General features: G+C 40.3%; 1 protein-coding gene across 1 annotated transcript in view; it reads right to left on the reverse strand.

Moving 5' to 3' along the window:
• The window catches only part of LOC133043709 (scavenger receptor cysteine-rich type 1 protein M130), a 32,652-nt gene extending 7,698 nt beyond the window's left edge, over positions 1-24,954 (reverse strand). Inside the window, exons 1-11 of the mRNA XM_061124862.1 lie at positions 24,792-24,954; positions 23,360-23,446; positions 21,283-21,603; positions 18,818-19,138; positions 15,805-16,125; positions 15,058-15,378; positions 4,919-5,233; positions 4,507-4,821; positions 3,146-3,238; positions 2,750-3,064; positions 227-547 (exon numbers count right to left, since the gene is read on the reverse strand). Of these exons, the coding sequence (XP_060980845.1) occupies positions 227-547; positions 2,750-3,064; positions 3,146-3,238; positions 4,507-4,821; positions 4,919-5,233; positions 15,058-15,378; positions 15,805-16,125; positions 18,818-19,138; positions 21,283-21,603; positions 23,360-23,446; positions 24,792-24,837 (2,776 nt within the window). The 5' untranslated portion in view covers positions 24,838-24,954. The remainder of the gene's footprint in view (positions 1-226; positions 548-2,749; positions 3,065-3,145; positions 3,239-4,506; positions 4,822-4,918; positions 5,234-15,057; positions 15,379-15,804; positions 16,126-18,817; positions 19,139-21,282; positions 21,604-23,359; positions 23,447-24,791) is intronic.
• Between the last annotated feature and the right edge of the window lie 2,194 nt (positions 24,955-27,148).

A 27,148-nucleotide genomic window follows, 5' to 3' on the forward strand; every position in this document is an offset into this window, starting at 1 on the left:
AGAAAGCACAACGGAATTAAACTTTTGAGAAGGCCATCAGAGTATGATCGTCTTTGAGAAAATAGTCACTGATCCTGAGTATCCAAAAGCCAAATTAAATAAAACCATTTACATCATCCAGGTAGAATAAGGGTTAACCAAACCTTACTCATGCTCACTGAGTTAGATCAGGAGATGAGAGTGGAGCAACAGAATGAGATTGTCATACCGGCCCACGGATACTCACCAGCACATGTGATCCAGGTCTCCTCTGAGGGGCTGGCCAGTCTCCTTTTCCACGGAGATGATGGGCACTGCCATAAGGTTTCAGGTCCCTTAGGACACCGGACGTTGTCCACCCACATGTGCCTTTTCTCCAGCTTGTCTGAAGGTGCTGGTCTGATACTTCCTCTGTCCGCACAGCCCAGCTGCCTGCATACCACCCCCACTGTGGTTGCAGACATGTCACTCTTGCCCACGCTGCCCCAAGCTCCATTGTAAAACACTTCCAGGCGCCCTGCACAGGTCTCGCTGCTGGTGTCACTGATGAGTCTGAGAGACATGAACTCTGGAGTGAAATAAATAGCAGTTTTGCATCTTTCCTGAAGATCCAGAGGACTCTCTTCATTTACTTTGATGTGTGCGTGTTTTTAAAAATAGGTCAGCGTGCTTCCTTGGTGGCTCAGATGGTAAAGAATCTGCCTGTAGTGCAGGAGACTGGGGTTCAATCCCTGGGTTGGGAAGATCCCCTAGAGAAGGCAATGGCTATCTTTTGCCTGCAAATTCCATGGACAGAGGATCCTGGCTGGGTACAGTCCATGGGCAAAGAGATGGGCATTACTGAGCAAGTAACACTAACATGATCTAACAGGATATGCCATTATTAGAAATTCTTTGGTAACTTCATGATGATTTGGTAGATTTTCTTAAAATATTTGTTCTATAAATACTTTCTGGTTTTTTTGGTCTTGGATTTTATAATTAGGGACCTCTACTTCCCTTGTTGCTCAGACGGTAAAGCGTCTGCCTACAATGTGGGAGACCTGGGTTCGATCCCTGGGTCAAGAAGATCCACTGGAGAAGGAAATGGCAACCCACTCCAGTACTCTTGCCTGGAAAATCCCATGGACGGAGGAGCCCGGTAGGCTACAGTTCATGGGGTTGCAAGTAGTCGGACACGACTGAGCGACTTCACTTCAAAATGCCAACAGTGACTCTAAGTTGACATCTAAATCTCAATCAAAAGCTTACTCAGAGCCTTTTATGAATTACAAAGTTTGGGTTTTTTCTCTTTAAATTACCGTAATTTTGACTTTGTAACCCTGTTCTGTTCAATTTTGGACAATTGTCCTTGACAGTTGAAATTTAGTGAGATACTCAGACACTAAAACCAATGCTTTGTATACATTACCTTAAAATACAATAGTTCCCTTTCTGACACTTTGAAAAGTGAAAGTGAAAGTCGCCCAGTTGTGTCCGACTCTGTGTGACCCTAGAGACTATACAGACCAGAATACTGAGGTGGGTAGCCTATCCCTTCTCCAGGGGATCTTCCCGACCCAGGAATCAAACCGGGGTCTCCTGCACTGCAAATGGATTCTTTACCAGCTGAGATAGTTTTGTTTTGTATGTCCTCTACCAGATTTTATGTTATTAAATGTGAGAGCAAAATCACATCTGGCATATAGAATTTTTCACTTGCTAAGTCATAGCACCATTTTTTTCCCCAATACATTACAATCGAGTACATTTTTCTAGTTCACAATGCTTTCTAATATTTTATCGTGTATACAAAACAAGAGCAGTGTCTCATTGTGATTCTTTGTCATGAAAAATTACTTGGGGGCATGTGGTCTTTTTATCTGTAAAATGTGTTACCAAATGTATTTCTTTTTCTCCTTTAAAAAAAAAAGTTTTATTTATTTTTGGCTATCCTGAGTCTTTATTGCTGCACATGGGCTTCATGTAGTTGCAATGAGCTGGGGCTACTCTCTAGTTGCAGTGTGTGAGCTTCTAATTTTGGTGGCTTCTCTTTCTGAGGGACATGGGCTCTAGAGGGTGGGCTCAGTAGTTGTGGTACATGGGCCTAGTTGCCCTGCGGATGTGGAATCTTCCCAGACCAGAGATCAAACCCGTGTCTCCTGTACTGGCAGGCATATTTTCAACCACTGGACCACCAGGGAAGTCCTCTTCTTATCCTTTTTAATCTACTTCATTAATACAGTGATCATCATGTGGTACACTGAATCCTTAACCAACATCTAGAACCCTATATGTTTATAAAAGAATTTCTAATTATCACTTTTACTGTCATTTTCATGACATGCAACCTCACTTCTGAACTTTCCTCTTTCTGATATCATACTACATACTCCCTTGCACATGTGTGTCTGTGTGCTTGGTTACTTGGTCATGTTTGACTCTTTGCAACTTATGGACTGTAGGCCACCAGGCTCCTCTGTCCATGAGATTCTTCAGGCAAGAATATTGGAGTGGGTAGACATTCCCTTCTCCAGGGGAACTTCCCCACCCAGGTTATCAAACCCAGGTCTCCTGCATCTTTACTCACTGAGCCACCAGCATAGCCCACCTTGCACATGAGGTAGTACTAATGCATCAGATCCACACTTCTGGCAGCCTGAATCTCACAAGTGTTCCCTCTGAACCTGTAGTTCAAGGAGTTTACTCACATTAATATCCTCCCCACCCACCACTCCACCTCAGCCATTTCTTCCATAACTATAACCAGTTGTAATTTTCCAGAACTCACCTGAGCAGATAACTCCTGCATCCTCTTTATGCCTGCAGTTCTGCCGCCCCCAACCATGAGAACGGCACTGAGAAATGCGAGATTCCTTTCCATTACAGTTCACCTCATCCAGCCAGATGGGCCCTGATCCTTCCCCAAAATGAGCAGAACCCGTGGCATTAATGGCCACACCGCAGCCCAGCTGCCTGCACACCACGTGGGCATCATCCAGGTCCCAGCTGTCATCACAGATGGTGCCCCAGAAGCCCTCATGATAGACCTCTATTCTCCCGGCACAACGCCCGCCTCCATTTACCAGGCGGAGCTGTCCACTCCCTGAAAGAGCAAATGAAACAGTGATAAATGCATTTCTGAGGATTTGGAGATCATTTTCATAGATCAGTCACCGATTCTCACCTATGCAAGGAACACCATTTTCTTCCAAAACAACAGAGCTTTTCGGATCCAAAGATGTTGAATTGCATGGATATAGTGTCTGACTCCGGTTTCCTGCAAGCACCAAACATTATTCATCACAAGAGATACAAAAGGATGGAATGAACAGAGGAGGTCAGTTGGTGTGCTAGATGGATGAACTCAGAACAAACATAGCTTTAGAGAAAGATGTCTGGGTCAACCAGGCTAAGAATGAATCAGATCCTCTGAGAAAGCACATGTGTGCCTGTGCTAAGTTACTTTAGTCATGACTGAGTCTCTGCAACCCCACGGGCTGTGCCCACTAGGCTCCTCATCCATGGGATTCTCCAGGCAAGAACAGTGGAGTGGATTGCCATGCCTTCCTCCAGGGGATCTTCCTGACCCAGGGAAAACCTGTGTCTCATGTCTCCTGCATTGGCAGCTGGGTTCTTCACCACTGGCAGCACCTGGGAAGCCTGAGAAGTTACATGGTAAGTCCTAAATGGTCTTCCCTGATGGCTCAGATGGTAATGAATCTGCCTGCAAGGCAGGAGACCTGGATTCAATCCCTGGGTCAGGAAGATCCTCTGGAGAAGGGAATGGCTACCCACTCCAGTATTCTTGTCTGGAGATTCTCATGGACAAAGGAGCCTGGTGGGCACAGTCCATGGAGTTGCAGAGTCAGACACGACTGAATGACTCACCCACACACATAAGCTCTATTAACTATGAGGTCCATGAAAATCAAGTTTACTTTCCCACTAAAAAGACAAGTTAATATTCTGGTACACTTCTCATAATCTCTCAAAGTAGATCATTTCCTTTTACTCCCATTCTTTACTATAGGTACACCCGCTCCCTTTTGGAAGTATAGTTGATCAACAATGTTGTTAATTCCTGTTAATTCAGCAAAGTGATTTGGTTATACATATATACATACATACATATATATATATATATATATATATGTATATATTCTTTTTTTAATACTCTTTTCCATCATGGTTTATCATAGGATATTTTTTATTGGAGTACAATTGTTTTTTAATGTTGTGTTAGTTGTTAGTTTCTGCTGTACAATAACATGAATCAGCTGTAAGTATACATTTATCCCCTCCCTCGTGAGTCTCCCTCCCAGAACCCCCATCCCACCCCTCTAGGTCATCACAAAGCAACAAACTGAGCTCTCTGTGTTAACCAGTATCTTCCCACTAGCTATCTCTTTTACACATGGTAGTGTACATACATCAGTGCTGCTTTCTCAGTTCATCCCACTCTCTCCTCCCCCCCCCCCTTATACCCACTCTTAAGGCACACCACCATGGGAGAGGCTCCTCATTGGCTGCCCTTTATTCTCTTACCTGAGCAGATTACAGAGGCCACTTGCCCTTCAGGACACAGTGATGCACCCAGAGCAGTTACAGGACAATCACCTATGTGCTGTTCTGTCCCAGTACAGTGGAACATGTGTCTCCAGGGCTGTCCACTTCCTTTCCCAAAAGGTGCTCTTCCTGGGATAGAAGTAGCAACTCCACATTTAAGCTGCTGGCACAAAACGTGAGCATCTTCCATGTCCCAGTGAGAGTTGCAGAGAGATCCCCACGTCCCAAGAATCTTGACCTCCACTCTTCCTTCACACGGGGTATTACCACCCACCAAGCGAACTTCTGTGTATCCTGGAAGGAGACAGGGCTTTAACAAGATGTCTGTGACTACCTTACCCTACCCTCTTCACAATATGGGGACAAAATGAACATGTTGTCTGGGTCTCACTTGAGCAGACTACTCCAATGTCCCTGCTGTGGCTACACGTCCCATCTGGGCGGGGTGCAATGGGGCAGAGTGAAAGATGGGACTCGTCGCCCTCACACTGGAATTCTTCAGCCCAGATCTGTCCGTTTCCTTCTCCAAAGTGAGCTCCCCCCAAGATGGAAACAACGGTGCCGCACTTTAATTCCCTGCACAGCACGTTGGCCGATTCCAGAGAGAAGTCAGAATCACAGACGGTGCCCCAAGTGTCGCCATGTTTCACTTCAACACGACCGGAGCAGGGAATGTCCCCTCCGACTAGTCTGGGTTCCCTGTGGGCTGAAAAATAATATTTTGGTGAGAGAGAACACGATTCCAAAATCTTCCCTCCTAATGGGAGTGAGGCAGGGAGTCAAAAGTGAGAAAGGGAAGCCATTCATTCCTCTTGGATTGTCTGCCTGGAGTTGGGCTTAACAATTTCCAGACCTCCCCATCCTTCACCGGACTACCCTGTCAGATAATTCCGGAACTTTGCCTCCTAGAACCCATAATTTCTGGAGCATGATTACTCTATCCTTTCAGTATTTCTCCTATATTATCCATAACATTGGAGCCCACAGATAATGTGTATTCATTCTCTCTATAGTTTAGCACTATATGCACCCACTGCAATCTGGAGTCTGCCCCAACCGTTTCAAGTGATTCTAGGTAAAGACTATTAATATATCTACTTCCTATTTCCAAAATGAAAAACAGACCTCTTCTTTGATATCTGTCACACTTGATACATGAGATACTCTTTTTCCCCTGTTTTCTCCTCCTTTCTGCCTGACGGTACTTTATCAGAACCTGTCACCTGTTCCCCAATCAAAGTTCTGTCCTCAGCTTTCTCATCTCCTCAGTGGACATTTTCTCTCAGCTGCCAGTAAATATGTTCCCATCTATACATTTCTCTTTAAATTTATACTCATAAGCAGGTCTATTTGGACATCTGGAACTTAAGGTGTTCCAAATTGAATGAATTATGCTCTGACAAGGCCACCATAGTCTTTATTCAATTAATGGTATCCAGGACCAAATTAGAATCACCTGAAATTGAACCCCTGTGTTTATCTCCTCAGAAATAATGGTAATAATGATAACAATGAAGATTAAGTATTATATATGTATATTTGTATGTGGCATTTTGGGCTTCCCTGGAGGCTCAGTGGTAAAGAAACTGCCTGGAGACCCAGCAGCAGACCCAGGTTCAATCCCTGGGTCGGGGAGGTTCCCTGGAAAAGGAAATGGCAAGCCATTCCAGGATTCTGCCTGGTAAATCCCATGGATAGAGGAGTCTAGCAGGCTACAGTCCATAGGGTCATAAAGAGTTAGACACAACTTAGCAACTAAACAACAACAACAAATATGGCATCTTAGATTTATTTAGCAAACGTTATTTCATCCTTATTATTGCCTTAGGGTATAATTATTACAGACAAGGAAACTAAAATGCACAGAAGTGAAGTAATTTGCTAAGGTCACACAGCAGGTTAATGAAGGGACAGGGTTTGAAGCCAGGCAGTATACTATAGAGCCTTTACTCTCGACCCTCACAACACACTGCACATGTGGAAGTCATCTGTACCTGTTGACTGACTCTCCAGCATATTTTTCTCCATACTTACTGCCACTACTTTGATGTAATTTGTCACCATATATCATGTAGACTTTTGCAATAGCTTCCAAAGTGGTCTCTTTGCTTCTAAGTCCTCTTCCTAATAAATTTATGTCATGATGACAAATATTAAATTTCAAGTATTTTCACCTAATTTCTGTCTTCAAGAGAAGTCAATGTTTCTTTACTATGTATACAATAATTCATCTTTTCAACAAATATTATTAAGCACTTACAATGTTTTAAGCATTTGGATGGGCTAAAAAATCTATCACAGAGTTCAGTCTGTCAGTAAGGGTAGATAATTCTAATACTACTAATAATAATCATAACCATAGTAGCTAACATACATTGATCACTTGCTGTGCAATTCCCATGAAGGAGTAGATATTATTACCACCATTTTTTTTTTTTTTTTTTTTTTTTTTTTTTTAGGAAACTGTAGCAGAAAACTTTGGCAGCTTCCCCAATAGCGCTCATCTACTCAAATTATGGAGACATAATAAGCATTATTTTAGCATACTCGAAAAAACTCTATGATGTCACTTTAAAAGCCTTAACATCTATTACTCTGCCAATCATACTTGTTACCCCAGCCTAAAGATGCTTTTTCAAACTTCTATGTCTCTGCAGACACGTTTTGCTCTACTTATATTTCCCCAACTTATGTTTGGGGGACAAAGTTACTTCAAGGATGCTCAATTTTTCACTGATTTCTCTCTCCTTCAAGAACACATAATTTAGTAGAAGATATACATGTTCAATAATGAACATGTTTTAGATAGATGTTTTAGATACAAAACTAAGGAAGGAGTTATCTAGATATCTAGATACATGTTTTAGATACAAAACTAAGGAAGGAGTTATCAGTTCTATTTTGGCCTTTGTAAGAAAACTATAAAGAGTACCATAAATCTGAACTGAGTTTTGAAAAAAAGATGAGAAGTTTGCCAAGTAAATGATACGTGATATGGCATTCAAAGAATACAATCATGAGACAGGATGATCTAATTGAAGGATTGTGAATAATTTAGTATGGCTGGATTTTAAAAGGTAAAGAAAAGACACACCAGCTATAAAGCTGAAGAAATGGAGCTCAGGTTTTAAGGGCATGCTTCACTAGGTTGAGAGCCAATCATCAAGATAAGTAAGAGCTTCTTTCAACATTTGTTGTTCAGTTGCTAAGTTGTGTCCAACTCTTAGCAACTCAGAGGTAATTCAAGTTACGCAGAAGATACAAAGTATTTCCTTTAATTCATCTTAAAAGAGAGGAAAGAATGAAGAAGCATATGGAATTGGGCTTCCTAAAAGGCGTAAGTCTTTTAGAGATGCCTGCTGTAAAATATGACTAATTCTATTTTTTAATATCACTAATTCTTAAGATCCCTTGACATTACTATCAGCATGACACAGATATACCATCAGCTGTTGCCAATTTCCTAAAATGTTCCAGATCTGAGGATATTCTCTATTATAGCAGTATAGAATAACTCAACTGTGCAAAAATTTCACCACTTATCCATTCAATATGTTTGAAGCAAGTTCGATCCAAATTTGAGTTGAATAACACATTGCTTTCTAAACAGAGCTAAGACTTTACAGCAAATAATGCCTCTACAACACAGTGACTGGAGTTGAGTTTAATCTAAACTATAAGTCAGGAGTAAACGATTGCTTTGTCTTTCTAGTCTTCCTGCTTTACTGAATTTTTCTGGCCCCTATCAACCACAATGCCTTATGTTTTATAAAATCTAAGAATTTAAACAGACTATGGAATTCGTAGTTTGAACTTGACAGACAGAGAGATGGTATTTCCATAATTTCTTTCCTGAACATCTTCTGAAAGAATCAAGTAAATCAAGAAATAAAATTACAAACTCTATTTCTAGAAAAACAAGGACAGAGCTAAAGTCTTGGCCCCAAATTCAGTAGAAGGGTTTCCAAATGCTACAGAAATATAACAAGAGAGTTTACAAAAGAAAGCAAAGTGCCCATATGTATTGTTATCCGTGGTAAAGTATCTGGACAAATGTCACACTGAAAAGAAAATTATATGTTCACTAAAGATGAAAAATGGATAACATATTGGGAAAAGTGTAAAAAAGGGAAAGTATACAAAAAAAGAAAAAAATCAGAGGATTGACATGGCATGAATCTTCCTTGCCACTTTTAACATTTAAGAGAGAGATGAGCTCAGATTAGAAGCCAGTAAACCACAAGAAGAAATGGAAGGAAAAATACTAATTTTGTGAGGGAGACATTCTCTGCCTGCAGCTACTGCGTGCATGCTAAGTCGTATCAGTTGTGTCTGACTCCATAACCCCATGGACCATAACCCTCCAGGCTCCTCTGTCCATGGGATTCTCCAGGCAAGAATACTGGAGACGGTTGCCAAGCCTTCCTCCAGAGGATCTTCTGGACCCAGGGATAGAACCTGAGTTTCCTGCATCTCCTGCAATGCAAGCTGCTTATTTACTGCTGAGTCACCAAGAAAGCTGCCTGCAGCTATTAGATATAGCTAATTGAGAGTCCTATAATTTGAAACTTACAGAATTGGGAAAAAAATAAAAACCTTAAGTATCCTGTCCCCTAAATTAAGGTGGTGATAAAACTTCAGATTTAGCAGAAAATAAGATTGATGTTCTGCATATAAAGACAATGAGCCTACCAGCAAAGACAGGATTTAGGTCTCGCCTTCCCTCTCAAACCCATGGTTTCAAATGACCTTAGGGCAGTAGCTAATAAACTGAGAGGAAGGGTCTGATCACAGGATAGATCAAAATATGTAATTTATTCTTTGATGGTGGTTACTTTCACATGACATTGGGTTAAAGTAAATAGGCTAGAAATCTACTAAGTTTGAAGAGAATATTTTGCTGAATTTGAGGGTGACTGATACCGGTTAATGAATACTTAACCCTAAAGCAACCCAAGGGTCCCTAAATCAGCATCAGCATGTAGTGGGTTGTGAAAGGTGTGCAGCCTCTGGATGGATATACTCTCGGAACTGAATACAGAAGTGATGATGAGAACAATGCACTAGGAAGTACTGCTCTGAGAAGAGCACCTGGGCACATGAAGCACGGAGCATAGAGAGCAGTGTCTCAGAGGCAGAACCTGGTCCATCAGACGGGCTCACCAACACACTCCCTCACCTGCAGGGCAACTCATCGTTCTTCTCCAGTTGTTGTTTAGTCGTTAAATCATGTCCGATTCCTTGCAACCCCATGGACTGTAGCCATCAGGCCCCTCTGTCCATGAGATTTCCCTGGCAAGAATAGCAGAGTGGGTTGCCATTTCCTTCTTCAGGGGATCATCCCAACCCAGGGATTGAACCTCTGTGTCCTGCATTGGTAGGCAGATTCTTTACCTACCACTGAGCCACCAGGAAAGGCCTCTTGTCCAGTAAGATATGATAATTACTTTGGAAGAACAGCTCTAGGTGTTTCTTGGTGAACGCCTTGTTGTTAAAAAGGCATCACTTATCAACAAGTGATTAACATAAAATGCTAGGGATTGTCCACAAGATTAGCCAATCACAGACAACTTTTGAGTTTTTTAAAGAGCTTGCATGAAATACACAAAAATGTTCAGAGGGCACAGCCAAGATGACAGAGGAGGAAGATCGTGAGTCATCTCTTCATGTGAGCACACCAGAGTAACAACTGCTTATGAGAAAGACCAAAATCTAGCAGAGAAGATCTTCTACAACTAAAGGTATAAAGAAAAAAACCACAACAAGACAAGCAGGAGGGGCAGGGCACAGTATAGTCAAGACCCATAGACCCAGGTACGCTACCACCAAATAAGAAGATAATTGCAGTTGCAGAGGTTCTCCCCAAGGATCAAGGAATTCTCCAACCAGTGGTCCTGCACCAGGAAGATAAGCTCCCAGGGCATTTTACTTTGAAAGCCAGCAGGGCTTACTTTTGAGAGAGCCAGAGGGCTGTGGGAAATAAAGACTCCACTCTTAAAGGACACACACAAAATCCCACCAACTCTGGGACCCAGGGCAGAAGCAGTCAATTTGAAAGAAGCCTGGGCCAGACCCACCTGCTGATCTTGGAAAGCCTTCTGGAGAGGTGGGATGTGATGGAACTCATCCTGGGGACCCAGATACTGGCAGCAGCCATTTGGGGGAGCTCCTTCTACCATGAGGACACTGGTGTTAGAAAAAGTCATTTTGGAATCCTCCCTTTAGCTTATTAGCACCAAGACCCAGACCCAGTCACCAGCCTGTCAGTACCATAAGTGGGACAGCTGAGGCCAAGAAACTAAACAGGCAGGTACGCACAGCCCCACTGCTGCCCCCTATCAGCTGCCTTGAGACTCCCTGAGCCCACAGACACCCTGGGACATGGGCCTGCCCACTAGAGGGCCAGGACTCAGCCCCACATACCAGGAAACTGGCACTAGCACAGGGACCCCCTGGGACCTGCAGCCAGAGCCCCAGCTTCACCCCCTCCCCATACCCCAGTGAGCTGACACGAGCCTAGGGACACCCTGGGCATTGGCCCTGCCCACCAGCTGACCAATTTAAGCTCCAGGACCCTGGGCTCTGCAGCCAGAGATCCCAGGATCCAGCTCTACCCAGCAGAGGGCTAGTGCTAGCCCTGGGACAAGTCTTATCCCCCAGAGATCCCAGTCCCAGGACCAATGCAACCCTACAGCCAGCATTCCCTGGGCCCTGGCCCTGTCCACCAGCAGGCCAACACCAGCTCTGGGATTCCTGGGCCCTCAGCAGGGGACCCCAGGGGCTGACTCTGTCTGCCACTGGACTGGCACTAGCCGCAGGACATGGCTTCACGCACCAGTAGGTGAACACCAACCCTAAGATCCCTTGGGCATTGGCCCTACCAACAAGCAGATGGACACCAACTCGGAGACATGTTGGACCTCTCTGCCAGCTGCCCCAGGAACCAGCTCTGCTCACCAGCAGGCTTTCACTAGATCTGGGAAAACTGACTCCCCCACACTCACTGTAGAACCTGGTTCAAACCACAAGTAGAACAGCACTAACTCTGAGACACCCCTGGTCTCTGCAACCAGCTACCCCATGACCCAGTCCCACAAAGCAGTAACTGGCAGCTTTTGCACAAGGCAGGGTCTAGCAAACAACGAGACTAGGGGCCAGTCATGCCTACCAGACCACTGACAGTAGTCAGCCAACCACAATAGAAGAACTTGTGCTGTCAACGTATGGGGCAAACTAAAGCATACAGCTATGGTAGCCAGAGGGGAGTATGCTGCTGGGAGCATAGAACATTTCCCATAGAAGGCAATTTCTCCAAAGTTGGGAAATGTCACCAACCTACCAGCTACATAGAACTGAAAACAGCAAATCAGGCAAAATGAGGCAACAGAGGAACATGTTCCAAACAAGGAACAAGACAAAACCCCAGAATAAGAACTAGTGAAGTGCAGATAGGCAATCTCAGTTCAGTTCAGCTTAGCCACTTCAGTCATGTCCGACACTTTGCAAGCCCATAGACTGCAGCACATCAAGCTTCCCTGTCCATCACCAACTTCTGGAGCTTGCTCAAACTCATGTCCATTCAGTTGGTGATGCCATCCAACCAGCTCATCCTCTGTCATCCTCTTCTCCTCCTGCCTTCAATCTTTCCCAGCATCAGGGTCTTTTCAAATGAGTCAGTTCTTAGCATCAGGTGGCCAAAATATTGGAGTTTCAGCTTCAGCATCAGTCCTTCCAATGAATATTCAGGACTGATTTGCTTTAGGATGAACTGGTTGGATCTCCTTGCAGTCCAAGGGACTCTCAAGAGTCTTCTCCCAACACCACAGTTGAAAAGCATCAATTCTTCAGTGCTCAGCTTTCTTTATAGTCCAACTCTCACATCCATACACGACTGCTGGAAAAACCATAGCCTTGACTAGGCGGACCTTTGTTGGCAAAGTAATGTCTCTGCTTTTTAATATGCTGTCTAGTTTGGTCATAACTTTTCTTCCAAGGAGCAAGTGTCTTTTAATTTCATGGCTGCAGTCACCATCTGCAATGATTTTGGAGCCCAAGAAATGAAAGTCTCTCACTGTTTCCATTGTTTCCCCATCTATTTGCCATGAAGTGATGGGACCAAAGGTCATGATCTTAGTCTTTTGAATGTTGAGTTTTAAGCCAGCCTTTTCAGTCTCCTCTTTCATCAAAAGGTTCTTTAGTTCCTCTTCACTTTCTGCCATAAGGGTGGCATCATCTGCATATCTGAGGTTATTGATATTTCCCCCAGCAATCTTGATTCCAGCTTGTGCTTCTTCCAGCCCAGCATTTTGCATAATGTACTCTGCATATAAGTTAAATAAGCAGGGTAACAATGTACAGCCTTGATGTACTCCTTTCCCTATTCGGAACCAGTCTGTTGTTACATGTCCAGCTCTAACTGTTGCTTCTCAACCTGCATACAGATTTCTCAGGAGGCAGGTAAGATGGCCTAGTAATCCCATCTCTTGAAGAATTTTCCACTGTTTGTTGTGATCCACACAGTCAAAGGCTTTGGTATAATCAATAAGGCAGAAGTAGATATTTTTCTGGAATTCTCTTGCTTTTTCTACGATCCAACAGATGTTGGCAATTTGATCTCTGGTTCCTCTACCTTTTTAAAATCAGCTGGACATCTGCAAGTTTGTGGTTCATATCCTGTTAAAGCCTGGCTTGGAGAATTTTGAGCATTACTTTGCTAGCCTGTGAGATGAGTGCAATTGTGCGGTAGTTTGAACATTCTTTAGCATTGCCCTTCTTTGGAATTGGAATGAAAACTGAACTTTTTCCAGTCCTGTGACCCCTGTTGAGTTTTCCAAATTTGCTGGAATATTGAGTGCACCACTTTCACAGCATCATCTTTTAAGATTTGAAAGAGCTCAACTGGAATTCCATCACCTCCACTAGCTTTGTTTGTAGTGGTGCTTCCTAAGGCCCACTTGACTTCACTTTCCAGGATGTTTGGCTCTAGGTGAGCGATCACACCATCAGGGTTAACTGGATCATGAAGACCTTTTTTGTATAGTTTTTCTGTGTATTCTTGCCACCTCTTTTTAATATCTTCTGCTTCTGTTAGGTCTATACCATTTCTGTCTTTATTGTGCCCATCTTTGAAAGAAATATTCCATTGGTATCTCTAGTTTTCTTGAAGAGATTTCTAGTCTTTCCCATTCTATTGTTTATATAGATTTTATAATATCTTTATATATATACTTATATATCATATATATATGTAGATTGTGTATATAGGCAATTTACCTGATATCATATGCAATGGTGAAAAAGCTGAATGCATTTTCTCTAAGATCAGGAACAAGGCAAGGATGCCCACTCTTGCCATTTTTATTTGATATAGTATCTAAAGTTCTGTCCATAGCAATTTAGACAAGGGAAAGAAATAAAAGGAATCCAAACTGAAAAGGAAGAAGTAATGCTGTCACTCTTTGCAGTCGAGATGACATTGTGCATAGAAAATCCTAAAGTCACTACCAAAAAATTACTAGAGTTTGTCAGTGAATTCGGTAAAGTTGCAGGATACAGAATGAATATACAGAAATCTGTTGCCTTTCTATACACTAACAATGAGCTATCAGAAAGAGAAATTAAGGAAACAGTTCCATTTACCATCACATCAAAAGGGCTTCCCAGGTGGCACTAGTCAAAAAGAATCTACCTGCCAATGCAGGATACACAAGAGGCACAGTTTTGATCTTGGATCAGGAAGATCCCCTGGAGTAGAGAATGGCAACCCACTACAGTATTCTTGCCTGGAAAATTCCATGGACATAAGGGCCTGGCAGGCTACAGTCCATGGAGCCACAAAGAATCAGACATGACTGAATAACTGAGCATGTACATACATACATACATACAAAAAAAAATAACATACCTAGGAATAAACCTACCTAAGGAGGCAAGAGCCCTGTACTCTGAAAACTACGACACTGATGAAAGAAATTGAAGATGACTCAAATAGATGGAAAGATATACTTTGTTCTTAGACTGGAAGAATCAATTCAGTTAAAATATAGTTAAAATGAAAAAAAAAATTAAAAAAAAAATATATATATATAGTTAAAATGACCATACTCCCAAGGCAATCTACAGATTCAATACAATCCCTATCAAATTACTAATGGCATTTTTTACAGAATTAAGCAATAAATTTTAAATTTGTATGGAAGCACAACAGATCCCAGATAGCCAAAACAAGCTTGAGAAAGAATAGAGCTGGAAGAATTGGGCTGTCTAACTTCAGACTATACTACAAAGCAACAGTCATCAAAACAGCATGGAACTGAGACAAAAGCAGACAGAGAGATTAATGGAAGAGGATAGAAAGCCTAGAAATAAACCCACACATTTATGGCCAACTAATCTATCACAAAGGAGACAAGAATATACAATGGAGAAAAGATAGTCTCTTAGATAAGTAGTGCTGGGAAAACTGGACAGCTCTATGTAAAAGAATGAAATTGGAATGCAACTTCTTTACAGGTTGATTAAAAGTCTTACCTGAGCAAGTAACTTTGGCTTCATCATAGTGTTCACAACTAAGCCCACCCCATTGCCAGTTCTTGCAGTCCCAGATGGAAGTTTCATTTCCATTGCAGTTGCTTAAAAACAGCCATGTGTTTGTTGCCTGAATTTTGGAATAAACTTGATAGGATGTTTTGAGTGCAGATCCACATCCCAGCTGCTTGCAAACCACATCAGCTTCTTTCAGTCCCCAGCTTCTGTCACACACTTTCCCTACCAGTTTCTGAATTTCCACCTCCACTGTCCCAGCACAGCGGCTACCTCCACCTTTGAGTCTCAGTTCGAGATCTGATCCATCTGCAAAAGAAACATAAACTTAGGCCATAGCTACATATGGAGGTTAGCTACTATAGGGTATTTTTTTTAATCTTGTTCCTTCTCAGATACTGAGACACTAGAAATTCTGGCTTACCTACTTCCTGGCTTTTAGAAGAGCAGCACAGACCATGAATTTGGTTAGAAATGGGGCTATAGTTTCAAAACTTGTAGATTTATAATTTGAAGTGTGGTCCCTAATAGCAGTTGAAACAATTTTTATAAAACATAGAGACAGACAACCCTCCAAACTAGTCAAAAAAAGAATGTGTTAAAGATTCCTCATACCTGAAAAGAATTCCCAACAAGGAAATCATTAACTAGTTCTCTCTCTCTCACCTTTAACACCTATTCCTACTCCTAAAGAACACAGACCCTTCCTTCTCTGTTTTTCTTGTTTTAACTTACCAGAACAGGTCACACCAGCATCTTCATTATGATTGCAGTAATGCTTTCCCCATTCATGATGTCTGCACTGCCAGATAGCAGATTCATGTCCTTGGCATGAAACACTGTCAAGCCAAATGTTTCCAGTTCCCTCACTGGCATTGACTCTACCGATGGCAGTGACGGCAGTCGGACATCCCAATTGCTGACACGCTACAGCAGCATCATCGCTGTCCCAGCCGTCATCACACACGGTCCCCCATTCTCCTTTGAATCTCACTTCTAATCTTCCTGAACACTTGGTGACTCCATCTACCAGTCTCAGGCTCAAGTCAGCTCCCTCTGTAGGAGGGAAACAAAACCAGTCAGTGATAAAGAAACAAGCATGAGGATGCTCCAAACAGCTCTACCCGAGATGAGATAAGGAAAAGGGGTGGGGGGGAACATAAGCAGAGACAGAGAATATAATGATATGTTCCCACTGAAAATCATTAGCGATGGAAGTAGGAGCAGATCAGGCAAGAAGACAGTGTTAGTGGGAACCTTGGGTACAGCACAGGAGCTCAAATCAGTGCTCTGTGATGACCTGGAGGGCTGGGATGAAGATGAGAGTGGGAGGGAGGCTGAAGAGGGAGGGGATATATATATACACATACAGATGATTCACTTTGTTGTGCAGCAGAAACTAGCACAAGATTGTAAAACAATTATACTCCAATTTAAAAACAAGAAGATAGGATTTTTTATGAATTAGGAGTTTGGTATTAGCAGATGCAAACCACTTTATATCAAATGCATAAGTAGCAAGGTCTTATTGTATAGCACAGAGAACTATATTCAGTATCCTATAATAAATTATAACAGAAAAGATCAATCAATTAAGAAAAAAGAAGACAGGACTTTTCACTGTGGAGAGCATGCGTTACAGGAAGAGTTTCTAACAGGAGGCCAAGGAACTGAAATTTATCTAGAGATCTGCTTGTTTAAACACCATAGATGTTTTTGTTGGAATTGTTATTTTTTTCCCTTTTAAATATACTTGCAGATGCCTAGGTGCTTATATATATATATTTGCTGCAATACTTAACACTCACTTATGGTTCTGACTGCATTACCTACCCAGACTATTTGGTTTGTATCACCATGCCTGACCCCTTTCTGACCATGTCCATTTTAAAAGCAATGCAAAAAAATAAAATAAAATAACATAAAAACAACGCAAAGAAAGAAGGGACTTCATCATTACTCCTTTCACTTTCCCCCAATCAACACTCCTCAAAGACTAGCACTTGATTCTGAGTAATATCCTATAATAAATAAATTGGGTTTTTCCTCTGGCACTTTTAGTTCTTGTTTTTTTTTTTTTTTTTTGTCACAGTGCTATTTATTGTAATTCCTCAGCACGTATCAAACACACTGAGAAGAAACATGCTGATTGGAGACCTAAGCAAAGGAAACCGGAAGGTACATACTGTATTTTCTCTACCCCAAAGCCCTTTCACTTTCTTCAGCTAACAGAACCCATCTTTTCTGTAGGAATCCCATTCTTTGTGGTTCAGACTGTACATGATCACATTGTTCAACAAGAAAAAAGCTAACTTGGGAATTCCCTGGTAGTCCAGTGGTTAGGACTGTGAGCTTCCACTGCACGGGGCCTAGGTTTTATCCTTGGTCAGAGAACTAAAATCCCCACAAGACACACAGCATGGTTTAAAAAAAAGAAAAAGAAAAAGAAAGAAATCCAAGAAATAAAAGAAGAGCCAGAACTTTGATGATATTGTTTAAGTGCTGAATCTAGTCATGGATGGAGCCAACTGAACCTCCTGGATTTCCCAGTTTTCTGAATCAGTATTCCCTTATTTTAAAGCTAGTTTGAATTGAATTTCCTTCATTTGAAAAAAAAAAAAAACTGGTGAATACAAGAACATTTTTACCCTGGTTATTATTTCCTAAATATCCCCTGGGGTTCAAGACTTACTAGGTCTTCAAACGAGGCATTCAGTTGAAGAAAGGAGAGTGACATTTTTGTACACACAAAACCATGTCCCAGACCTTAATCAAGGATGGAACGTGAAAGTCGCTAGATAGACACAATTCCTGCTCACGGTGTAGTATTAGCGTAAATGAGGTTTTAATAAACAACCAGTTTTTTAAATCAATTGATTCTGTGAATTTGAACTAATAGTTTGGGAAAAGGTGGGTCAATGTGGCTAAAGAGAAGGCTTTTATAGGTAGAGGATAATAACAGGGGTGACTTTCTTCTAAAACATCCAGAAAGTAACATTTTCTAGTTAACCTAGTTTCTTTTCCTTTCTTTTTTTTGGAGGGGTGAGGGAGTAGACTATTCTCTGAATACTTTCTTCTATCCTGATAACTTGGATCTCAATTTCATGGCTCATCCTTCCTCCCTAAACTATTTATCCTAAGTTCAGTGAATGGTAAAAAAAAAAAAATTCTTCATGGGCTTCCCCATGGCTCAGTGGTAAAGAATTTGCAGGAGACTCAGTTTCCATCTCTGGGTTTGAATATCCCCTGGAGATGGAAATGGCAACCCACTCCAGTATTCTTGCCTGAAGAATTCCATAGACAGAGGAGCCTGGTGGGCTACAGTCCATGAAGGTACAAAAGAGTCAGACACACACACACAAAAAAAAGAGTTGGACACAACTAAGTGACAGAACAATAACAACAACAACAACAAAAACCCACAAGTATCAGAACTGCATCCTGAAATTGCTAATAATGAGGCAATAAAAGAAGAAGACTTTCTTCATTGTAGTTTTCATTTGCATTTCTCTAATAATTAGTGATATTGAGCGTCTTTTCATGTACTTCTTGGTCATCTATATGTTGTACAGGAGAAAAGAGCACAACATTGTAAAGCAACTATACTCCAATAAAAAAATTTTTTTTAATAGTAAGAGAAAAAAAAGAAGCACACTTCATTATGTTTTTAAGAGTTCAAGCCTTTGAGACTTTTACCCCCATTTTTGTCCTCTCAGAGAGAACGGAACAAACCCAGAGCAGTCCTTACCTAAGCAAATCACTCCAGCATCTTCAGCGTGATCACAGTTGTGCTTTCCCCATCCTTCGTGTCTGCAGTTCCAGAGAGCTGACTCATTTCCATGGCATACCAGATCATCAAACCAGATTGGCCCAGATCCTTCTCCAAAATTAGCTGAGCCAGAGAAACTGATAGCACTTCCACATCCAAGCTGTTTACAAACCACAGAAGCGTGATCCAAATTGAAGTTATCATCACACACTGTTCCCCACTGGCCCTGGAATTTTATCTCTATTCTTCCTGAGCACCGGTTTCCTCCGTTCATCAGCCTCATCTCCAAATCAGATCCATCTAGAGAAGAGAAAAGGCCAGAATTCAGAAGTGATATTTATTCTGAAGTGATCTTAGAGAATAGTATTCCTCTGGTCTCTTGAGACTTGCTGCTCTCCTTAAAAACGATGCCTCGTTGTGGATGCTGCTCCAGTTCACATATTGAAAGATTTTAATCTTTGAAAACTAACAAATGATTAGGACTTTCATCTGTATCAACTGACCCCAAAAAAAAAATCTTTCATGGATTAAAATTTACTTTGTGTTTTGTTTCCCTCCATTACTAAGACATAGTAAACTTGTCTATGTAGAAATAAAGAAAATAGTAGAAGGAGAATGTAAAGAAAAAAAAACAGTCTAGTATCAAAGTCTACCCTCTTTACTATTATGCATGTTATCATAATAGAATTTCCAAGAAGCAGATGCTCTGAGAATTGAGCATTGATCAGGGTGGAGAATTTCAGAAATATGGACTCTGAAACCTTAAAAATATGAACTTGGAAATCTCATGAAACTCGTGAATCCCTAACTACTCATCCCTTTCTATTATTATGCACCAGTTGAAGCTTTAGGTGTACAAAGTTCAAAAACTAAATTTGATTGACATTCATCTTTACATAAAGGATCCTTATGCAAAGATATGAAAAACAGAACACAGGAGGTTAAAGCACTACACTGAGGTCTTAGCTTAAATAGTCTACACCATCAACAGCAATAATTATAGTAAGATCCTGGCAAGATTTATTATGATTTTTAACTTCACTGTAGATGCTTGATGTATCTTTTACAATTATTATTTCTTCTCTTTCCCTGCAAAATGATTAACAATGAAAGACAACAATAAAAGAAAGAAGAGGAAGGAAGAGGAGGAGAACAGAGAAAGAGAAGGAAGAAGAAAGAGAAATGAGTGTGAGCCATGAGGAAACTAATGCTAATTTTTAGCACCTATGACCTACCTGTCAGTGTACCAATAGCTTTACATGTGTTATATTACTGACTACTCAGAAGCTGAAGTTTAGAAAGATTTACAACTTACTCAAAATAATAGCATTAAGGAGTAGTTGAGGAGTTTTCTAGAAACTAGTTACTCCCATGACACCACAGCGCCTGGGTAAAGATTGTTGTTGTTGTTCAGTCACTAGGTTGTGTCTGACTCTTTGTGACCCCATGGACTGTAGCCCATTAGACTTCTCTGTCCATGGGATTTCCCAGGGAAGAATACTGTAGTGGGTTGCCATTTCTTTCTCCAGGGGAACTTCCCAAGGGATCAAATCCATGTCTCTTGCATTGGCAGGCAGGTTCTTTACCACTAAGCCACCAGAGAAGCCTGGATAGAGATTAATCCTTTCTGAAATCGGTCCTATGGAGGAGATGGTCTCTAACAGAAAGGCTGGGTGGTGAGAGGATTGCCTAAATTTCAATGACATGAGCAAAGAGAAATTGGAAGCCCAGGAATCTGAACTGGGTCAGAAACATGACCTTGGGTTTTGTCTGCAGAAATGTCTGAGTTATCATAATAGCAAGTGAGATGAAACTTATGAAATATTTTATAAATTAAAACTACCATGTAAATGAAATGAATAGCATTTCACAGTGGAAAAAGCAATTCTACTTTGCAAAATATCCTTCTTCCAACAAAACAGATTAGTGCTAGGAGTATTTACTTCTTGACTTGGTAAATTGATTGTCAGTTAATGGGCAAAAGGGTCATGTTTTATGAGCCAATATATGAAAGCAGCATTTTATGGGGAAAGGAGACAAGGAATCAAGTTAGATATGATTTAGGAAATGGCAACCCACTCCAGTATTCTTTCCTAGAAAATTCCATAGACAGAGGAGCCTGGCAGGCTGCAGTCCATGGGGTCACAAAGAGTCAGACATGATTAAGTAACTGAGCACAGACTGTTACAGTAGGATTACTTAATATAAAATTGAAGCTGATCACTTCCTCATTGACTGTAATATTCAGAATCTCTTTTGATTTTTCTTAATATGGGTCTTGTCATACATTTTCTGGTCTTTAACAATGAATTGGGTCCTTTTCATACCTGGATTATTTTATACCTAGATTACTTACAGAAAACTGGCCTTTTCATTTCTAACCCATCTATAAGATTTTTTCCCACCAAGCATTCATGTCAAGGTTTGACTTACACAAGTCTTACCTGAGCAGGTGACTCCTACATCCTGTTGGTGAGTACAGTTATGCTTTCCCCACCCCTCATGTTTGCAGTCCCAGAGAGCTGATTCATTGCCTCGACAAGACACACGATCCATCCAAATGCGCCCGGTGCCTGCACTGGAATTGGTCCATCCTGTGGCTTTGATGACAGTTGGACATCCCAGCTGCTTACAAACCACGGAGACGGCAGCCAAGTCCCAGCCGTTGTTACACACAGTTCCCCACTCTTCCTGGACTTTCACCTCCACTCTCCCAGAACACTTGGTTGTACCAGCCGCCAGCCTCAGCTCCTTGTCTGTTCCCCCTGGAACAACAGGTAAAGGTAGCTATTGGTCAAGATCCCAAAGCAAGTAAAATGATTATTCCTCAGATTACTTATTTATTTTTCAAACCCAGCTTTGAGAAACAATTCTGAACCTATGTATGGTACAATCGGAGACTGTCATTTCATAGGAATTCAAAATCAAACAGCAGTGCCACAGGCTTCAAAGGAAGCCATGACACAGAAACAGTAAATCTGGGTAATTCAATACTATATGGTGTCTTTATTTTATGGCTGAGATTCTTTATAACATCAATGTATATAAACCTATGGATAGTTTACTATAAAAATATTACAAAATTTTATAGGGATAAGCTATATAAGTTTCTCCAAAATCCTAAGATCAGTGGAAAGAAGGCTAGTAATGAAAACGAAAGACTGATTATTGGGAATTCAGTATCTATTTCACACACATATGCAAAAGGCCATGAATTCTTTTTTTAATTAATTTTTTAATTTTAACTGGAGGCTAGTTACTTTACACTATTGTGGTCATTTTTGCTATACATCGATATGAATCAGCCACGGGTGTACATCAGGATGTGTCCCCCATCCTGAAACCCCCTCCCACCTCCCTCCCCACCCCATCCCTCTGGGTTGTCCCCGAGCACCAGTTTTGAGTGCCCTGCTTCATGCACCGAACTTGCACTGCTCATCTATTTTACATACGGAAATACCATAAATTCTTTTTTTTTTTAATTTTTTTATTAGTTGGAGGCTAATTACTTCACAACATTTCAGTGGGTTTTGTCATACATTGATATGAATCAGCCATGGATTTACACGTCTTCCCCATCCCAATCCCCGCTCCCACCTCCCTCTCCACCCGATTCCTCTCGAAACATCCCACCCTCGCCTTCTCCCAGAGAGTTCAAAAGTCTGTTCTGTATTTCTGTGTCTCTTTTTCTGTTTTGCATATAGGGTTATCGTTACCATCTTTCTAAATTCCATATATATGTGTTAGTATGCTGTAATGTTCTTTATCTTTCTGGCTTACTTCACTCTGTATAAGGGGCTCCAGCTTCACCCATCTCATTAGGACTGGTTCAAATGAATTCTTTTTAATGGCTGAGTAATATTCCATTGTGTATATGTACCACAGCTTCCTTATCCATTCATCTGCTGATGGGCATCTAGGTTGCTTCCATGTCCTGGCTATTATAAACAGTGCTGCGACCATAAATTCTTAAAATGCTAGTTGAAATCTAACTGAATGTAGCTACCCAAATGGAAATTGAAATTGAGATATTTTCCTATCATCTTCTACCATAAAAAAATCCCCTCTCCCCTACTCCTCCCAAAGGTCTTAGCTACTGCCTTGTGATTATTTTAGCTAACATAGGAATCTGTGGTTCCTGATATATACCTGGCTTCCCTGAAACATTTTAAGATAAATTTTGGCATTTGAATTTTCAAAATGTTCCTAAAATTCCCTCATCCTAACAGTTCTGACATTTCTCCTCCTCTGTATTGTGCCCTATTTTTTAGTTAGACATTACTTCAGATCTTTAAGGAATATGCATTTTTCCAGTAAGTATTTATTAAAAAAAAAAAAAAGTTATTCTAACATTTTGGGCCAGCGGGGTCACATCATTAGGTACTCATTTTGTGCTTTTAATATCCTGATCCTTCAAAACACCATGAAGCTTGCTTTTAGATGCTATTTAGCCTTCAGGAGAATGATTTGCTTGTCAGTGATTCTCATCACAGTGGGCAAAGATTGTGACAAAGTACTCACCAAGAGCATTGGTGACCAAACAGGTACAGAGAACTGAGACCACAGCAAAGGTGAAGGGACCAAAGTGAACAGAACACCTTTTAAAGCCTGTGAAAAGAAAAAAAAGAAGGTAAAAGTATAGTCTTTCCAACCAAATAGGCTTTAGAGCAAGCAGGTGGTTTCAGAGGTTTGAAATTAACAAAGAAAGTCAAACCAAGAAAGAAAATCCTCCTCCTAAATGGCAAGGCAGGCAGGAAAAATTCATATCCAAGATCATACAGTAACAGTGAAGTAGCTTTGAAAGTGTCCAAGGCAACCTAGAAGTGAGGGATTAGAAGAGAGTTGGAGATGCAAAAAGAATGGCAAGAGTGAGTCTTAGCACCTGGAAAACAGAAAAGGCGTTGATGAAACTTAGAAGTGGGCACTTCTCCCATTGGGCACATAACAATTTTCAACCCTTGATAGTCTCACCTCCAAGCCTACCTGATCCACATTATTCAATGGAAATTTCCATGAGGAAATAAATTATACCTATAATGTTCATCAGCTTTACCAGTACCTGGCACAGTGCCTGCTAAATTCTAACTGAACACTACACTGGAGGAAACATTGACAAAGATTATATTTGAAAGTCCCCACTATTGGACCTTGTGGGCTTCCCAGGTGATGCAGTTATAAAGGATCCACCTGCCAATGCAGAAGACACGGGTTTGATCCCTGGGTCAGGAAGATCCCCTGGAGAATGAAATGGCAACCCACTCCAGTATTCCTGCCTGGAAAATCCCATGGACAGAGTAGCCTGGAGGGCTACAGTCCATGGTGTCGCAAAGAATCGGACACCACTGAGCGACCAAGCGTGCACACACACACGCCATTGAATCTTATCTCCAAAAATAGCCTAAAATGCTCTATCACTCTCACTTCTCCTTCTTACTCTCATCCTACAGTAATTTTAAAGTAAAAATGCTATGACACAGAACTGTGCACTTATTACCCATGCTTTCGTGTGGTATGCTTTCAAGTTTAAAAGCTTGAAAAAAAAAGTAAGAATGCTAAATGAATTTAATGCGCCCACATAAATCATGAGGTAGATTTTAACACTCAGGGGTGTCATTCTAAATGCCCTCTAGAGAATCAACTTTTCATCAATATGCATTCCTACTTGTTCTATCCTTTCTAACAACTATTCATTTTATACTCAATACAATTCAGTTAATTTTAGTTCCTTACGTAGTTGTTCCTCAGTGGTTTTACAGAGTTGATGCCAAATCTAATCCTTATTTCATACCTTAAATTTCAAACCTATGGAAGATACAGGTACTTCTTAATAGGCTTCTTGCTCTTTCCCATAATTTACCCTCCTAATGCCCATCATTATTAAATCAGATCCACTGACTCTCAGAATATTACTATACTCCATTAGAGAGTAGACAGAACAAATGATAAGCTTTACCAGCAGATCCAGAGTTGTCATGTAGCACCATTCTGAGTTTGTCCATTCCAAAGTTTTATGATGCTTAAATCTTCTTGTATTATTCCCTTGGAATGGTCCCTTGAAGAAGAGGACCACTAAGAATTCTAAAAATCATTTCACTTCCACACACACACACACACAAAAGAAGGCTTTCATAATGGAGGTGGAGTCAACCAGAAAAGGGAAGTAATTAAAAGAGAGAGGTTCCTTTTTGTCCTCCAGTTTTCTTCCATTTGGGACATGAAACAAAGAAAACTGAGAAATATTCACTACAGATTTACAAAAATTAAAGGGGAAATATTAACTCAAATATGGTTGTCTTTGAACACAAAATTTCTACACTCTGTTTTGGATGACTACATTAGAAACAAAAATAATAATTGTTATGAGATGAAATTAAGTAAAAAAAAAAACTAAGGTAAGGGACTTCCCCGGTAGTCCAGTGGTTAAGAGTCTGCCTGCCAATGCAGGGGTCATAGATTCAATCCCTGGTCAGGGAAGATACCACATGCCTCGGAGCAACGAAGCCTGTGCACCCCAACTCCTGAGCCAGAGCTCGAGAGCCCACGAGCCATAACTACTGAAGCCTGTGCTCCACAACAAGAGAAGCCACCATGAGAAGCCGGCGCATCACAACAGAGTAGCCTCCTCTTGCTGCAACCAGAGAAAGCCCACAGACAGCAACGAAGACCCAGCGCAGCCAAAAATAAATAAATAAATAAGAATAAAACACTTAGAAATGAATTTAAAAAAAAAAAAACAAAGTAAAATGGGCAAAACATAGTTAAATCACTAAAGCTTGATTGTATAGTCACTTTTATTATTTCCATAATCAAAGGTGTCTCATGAATAATTCTGTGCAGATTATCCATAGACAGCACTCGCACTTCTTTTCTTTTTTAAAAAGTTTATTGGAGTACAGATTTATAATGTTATGTTAATTTCTTCTGTATAGCAAAGTGAATCAGTTATACACACATATATATGTGCTCACTCTTTTTTCGATTCTTTTCTCATATAAGTCATTGGAGAGTATTGAGATGAGTTCCCTGTGCTATACAGCAGGTCCTCATTATTATCTGTTCTATATATAGTAGTGTGTATATGTCAACACAAATTTACCAATTTATCTCTCCCTGCACCTCCTCTTTCTAACCATAAGTTAGTTTTCTACATCTGGAACTCTATTTCTGTTTTGTAAAGAAGTTCATTTGTACCAGTTTTTTTAGAGTTCACATATAAGTGATATCATGTATTTGTCTTTTTGTGTCTGACTTAACTTCACTCAGTATGACAATATATATATGCATTAAACTTCCTAAAAATCTTTCCACAATGAATATTCCAAGCCCCATTGGCTTCACTGGTAAATTCTAACAAATATTTTAAGGAAAAAAAAATAATACCAATTCTAAACAAACATTTCCAGAAAACAAAGAGTAGTGACTACTTTCCAACATGTTCTATGAGGCCAATATAACTTCATATCAAAACCAGAAAAAGACATTATAAGGAAGGAAAATTACATATGAATATCTCTCACAAACATGTGCAAAATATTAGCAAATAAATCTAGCAATATATAAAATAATAATATATCATGACCAAGCAGGGTTCATCCCAAAAATATAAGGATAGTTTAACATTCAAAAATTAAAATTGTATATAACTCATTATATAAGACTCTTAACAGAAAAATCATTCAATCAACTTGATAGATGTAAATAAGCCTTTCACAAAATGTAACACCAGTTCCCAATAAAAACTTAGTGAACTAGGTGTGTAAAGGGCACCCATGAAAAGCCTACAGCTAAAATCATATTTAATACTCAAAGACTGAATGCTTTCTCCTTAAGATCAAAAGACCAAAATGTTAATTTTAATCATTTCTATTTGACATGGTACTGGAGATACTATCCAGGACAATCAGGCAAGATAAAGAAATAAAAAACATTCATGTTGAAAAAAAAGTAAAACAGTCTTTTTTTTGGCAGATGACTTTGTCATCTGTGTAGGACATATAATAAAATCTACAAAAAACTACTAGAACTAATAATTGAGTTAAGCAAGGTTGCAGGATATATGATCAATATACAAAAATCACATAACAAAAAAAATCAGAAGTTAAAATTTGAAAGTAAATTCCATTTGTAGTAGTATCAAAATTATACAAAATATTGAGTAAATTTTACCAAAAATGTGAAAGTCCTCCAAACTACACAATATTCTTGAAAGAAATTAAAGAAGATTTAAATAATTGGGTTAATTTAAATAATTCTTGGGTTAGAAGACTTTATTGTTAAGATTTCAGTGCTTCACAATTTGAATTCTAAATT

Source organism: Dama dama, chromosome 22 (genome assembly GCF_033118175.1).
Source record: "Dama dama isolate Ldn47 chromosome 22, ASM3311817v1, whole genome shotgun sequence".
Taxonomy (NCBI): Eukaryota; Metazoa; Chordata; class Mammalia; order Artiodactyla; family Cervidae; genus Dama; species Dama dama.